This window comes from Meleagris gallopavo, chromosome 27 (genome assembly GCF_000146605.3).
Source record: "Meleagris gallopavo isolate NT-WF06-2002-E0010 breed Aviagen turkey brand Nicholas breeding stock chromosome 27, Turkey_5.1, whole genome shotgun sequence".
Lineage (NCBI taxonomy): Eukaryota > Metazoa > Chordata > Aves > Galliformes > Phasianidae > Meleagris > Meleagris gallopavo.
This window is the reverse complement of record NC_015037.2, coordinates 1,271,575-1,274,307: the sequence shown is the minus strand read 5'-3', so window position 1 is coordinate 1,274,307 and position 2,733 is coordinate 1,271,575. Positions and strand designations below refer to the sequence as shown.

General features: G+C 65.0%; 1 protein-coding gene across 1 annotated transcript; it reads right to left on the bottom strand.

The window, feature by feature from the left end:
* Positions 1-199: 199 nt before the first annotated feature.
* VPS72 (vacuolar protein sorting 72 homolog) lies at positions 200-2,529 on the bottom strand. Its single transcript, XM_010723984.3, has 6 exons — positions 2,360-2,529; positions 1,708-1,860; positions 1,402-1,513; positions 1,115-1,294; positions 888-1,029; positions 200-698 (listed from the first exon to the last, which is right to left on the bottom strand). The coding sequence occupies exons 1-6, from the start codon at positions 2,474-2,476 to the stop codon at positions 311-313; spliced, it is 1,092 nt and encodes a 363-aa protein (XP_010722286.1). The 5' UTR covers positions 2,477-2,529; the 3' UTR covers positions 200-310.
* Positions 2,530-2,733: the final 204 nt, after the last annotated feature.

Below are 2,733 nucleotides of genomic sequence, written 5' to 3'. Positions count from 1 at the left end.
CGGAGCTGCCCCACATCCCCTCTGGGGCTGAGGCCATCCGCGTGCTCCGCTCACCTCCAGCCCCATTCAGAAAAGCGCTCTGGGGCTGCGTGGGGCTCAGCTGTGTGCGAGAGGCACTGCAGGATCTCCCTGAAAACGAGGCCTTGTTTCATCCCGCAGGATATCCCAGTGCTGAGGGCACAACCCGCACACCCCTCGCTACCCATTCTTTCATTTTTTTTAATTAAAAAAACCAAACAAACAACAAAACACCAACGGTACAAAGCAGATAAATCGAACCGTCACCACCCCACGGGGAGGACCGGCGCTCTCAGGCCGTGGGCACGCTCTGCTTGATGATGATTTTCTGGCGCGTGGCGCGGAGGCCAGGATCGGGGCCGGGAGGAGCAGCCCCCAAAGCTGCGGAGGCGGCGGCGGCGCTGGGCAGCCCGTGGGCTGTGATGTATTTCTTGTAGGCCTCGCGGATGATTTTGAAGGCGCGGATGTTGGAGTAGGGGATGTCTGTGATGGGGTCGCGGTACACGGCTGGTTTGTGGGTGACCGGGCAGATCTCCCGCACCGGCAGCCGCGGCGCCTTCGCTTTGGGGAAGAAACGCTCGAAAGTTTCGTCGTCGGTGAAGGAGATGAAGGTGCGGGAGCACTTCCCGCTGCAGGCCGGGGCTGCGGCAGCGTCTGCCTGCTGCGGGTCTTGGTCCAACCTGGAAGAGGTGGAGTCAGCCCCGAGGGATGCACGGGGCTGGGGGAACCCAGGGAGCGCCCGCAGGAGCAGAATGCAGAATCCCAACCCCACAGCTCTCTACTCAGCCTCAGGGTTGGGGATGGGAGCGGTGGGGTCTGCGTGCAGCAAGGGGGAAACCAGCGGGAATCCATCCAGTGCCCCAACTTACCCCTCCACGTCCACGTTCTCCTCCTTGCCCAGCTCTGTGATGAGGGGCATGGTGACGGACCAGTACCGGATGACGGGTCCGACGCACTTCCTCTTCTTCTGCACCTGCTTCTTCTTGTCAGCCTCCAGGCGTTCGTAGTTCTCTGGGAAAGCAGAGATGAGCCCGGGGGAGGAGCTCAGCACCCCCCAGCGCCCGCACCCCCATCCTCCATCCTGCTCTCTTCTCACCCAGTGAGCGGAGGTTGATCTCCTCCGTGATCTTGGCCTCCTCCAGCAGCTCCTCCTGCGTCAGCGGGCGGTCGTAGTTGGGGCCGCCCTTCTTGCGCTTGGACTGCACCTGGCGCTCCTGGATGCGCAGGAAGGTCTGCCGCGTGTGCTCCGTCGTCGACTGCCGCATGTGCTTCCGGCCTGCGGCAGAGGACGGGGCTCAGGTGGGGCCAGCACAGCTCCTGGGGCAGCGGGGAGCCCAGCTCCAGCCCGGGGATGCCGGCGCGACCCAGCCTGCATGTACTCACTGTCTCCCACTTCATCCTGGAGCTCCAGGGGGGCCGATTTCACCTCTCGGGCCTTCTGGGAGCCGCTGCTGGGGGTGTCGGCCTTCTTGGGTCGAAGGCTCTTGATGGGCTCCTAAGGGTTGGGCAGGAGGGAGAAACTGCGTGGGGCTACTGCTGTGAAATGGCCCCAAAGGGACATCTCCTCCCCACAGTTAGCAATTAGCAGGTTGGCAATTATCCCATCCTTTTGGGGACATCTGTATCCCCTCCCAGCAGGTCAGAGGACACTCGGGGGGACCCGAGCCCCACCCCCAGCTGTCCCCTCACTCTGTAGGCCTTGGTGACGACGCGGCGGCGCCGCTTGGGCTCGCTCTCGTCCTGGTCACTCGTTGGCTCCTCGCCCTCATCGATGTCGAAGTCTGAGTCCACCTCATCGTCGCTGTCCGACTGGTCGCCCCGGTACTCGTCATCACCCGACTCCTGAGGGGTGGAAGGGCAGCGTCACGCTGAGGGCTGCGCTCCACCACCATCCCTATGGGTCAACCCCTGACGGCTGCCCCTCGAGTTCCTCCCAGCCCCCACTTTGAGCCCCTCCCCCCCCTCAAGGACCCCTCTAAAGCCACCCCTGCCCCATTCTGAGCCCCCCAGTGCCTCCAATCCCTTCAGGACCCCCCTCGGTTTCCCTCACGAACCCCTCATGGCCCACCCAGGCTCCTAAAGGCCCCGATCCCCCTCAGACCCCCCTCCAGCCTTCATTCAAACCCTCTCAGCTCCCCTCACAACCTCCTAAAACCCTTCGCCCCCCGCCCAACCCCATAAAGCCCCTTTCTTCTCCTCAGGGCTCCCCCGAGGATCCCCGGACCCCTCACGACCCCCGACCCCCCTTGGTTCCTCGGGTCCCCTCCCAACCCCCTCTAATGCCCCGCACCTCCCCTCAGAGCGCCCCAGAGGCCCTCCGACCCTCTCCCTGGACGCACACCTCAGTGAAGCCGCCATACGTGGTCTGGTAGAACTCGTCCTCCTCTTCGGCCTCCAACAGCCCCGACAGGCGGTTCCCGGCCGTGCGCCGCGGGGCGCGGCCTTCAGCCAAACTCATCGCGGCGCCGCCGCCGCCATCGGCGCTCGACTCGTCGTCCTGCCGCGGGAGGAGCGAGCGACATAGCGCCCCCTTGCGGGCCGGAGGTGCGGAAGGCGCCGATGATTTCTATTGGTCGCCCTCGACGCGTCACGTGACTCACGGCGCGCGCCCTAAAAGACTTCCCCCCCGCTCATCACGTGGCACGCATCCAGCGCATGCGCTCTGAGAGATCCCGCCCCTCCCACCCGCGCATCCCGCGTGGTCGCGGCCGCGCG

Bases quoted from the DNA above. Each gene is read 5' to 3' on its own strand.
- VPS72 (XM_010723984.3), bottom strand. From the start codon at position 2,476: ATGAGTTTGGCTGAAGGCCGCGCCCCGCGGCGCACGGCCGGGAACCGC. The intron at 1,295-1,401 runs GTGAGTACATGC...CCTCTGCCGCAG, and splicing joins CCAGGATGAAGTGGGAGACA to GCCGGAAGCACATGCGGCAG. The intron at 1,030-1,114 runs GTGAGAAGAGAG...CTGCTTTCCCAG, and splicing joins GATCAACCTCCGCTCACTGG to AGAACTACGAACGCCTGGAG.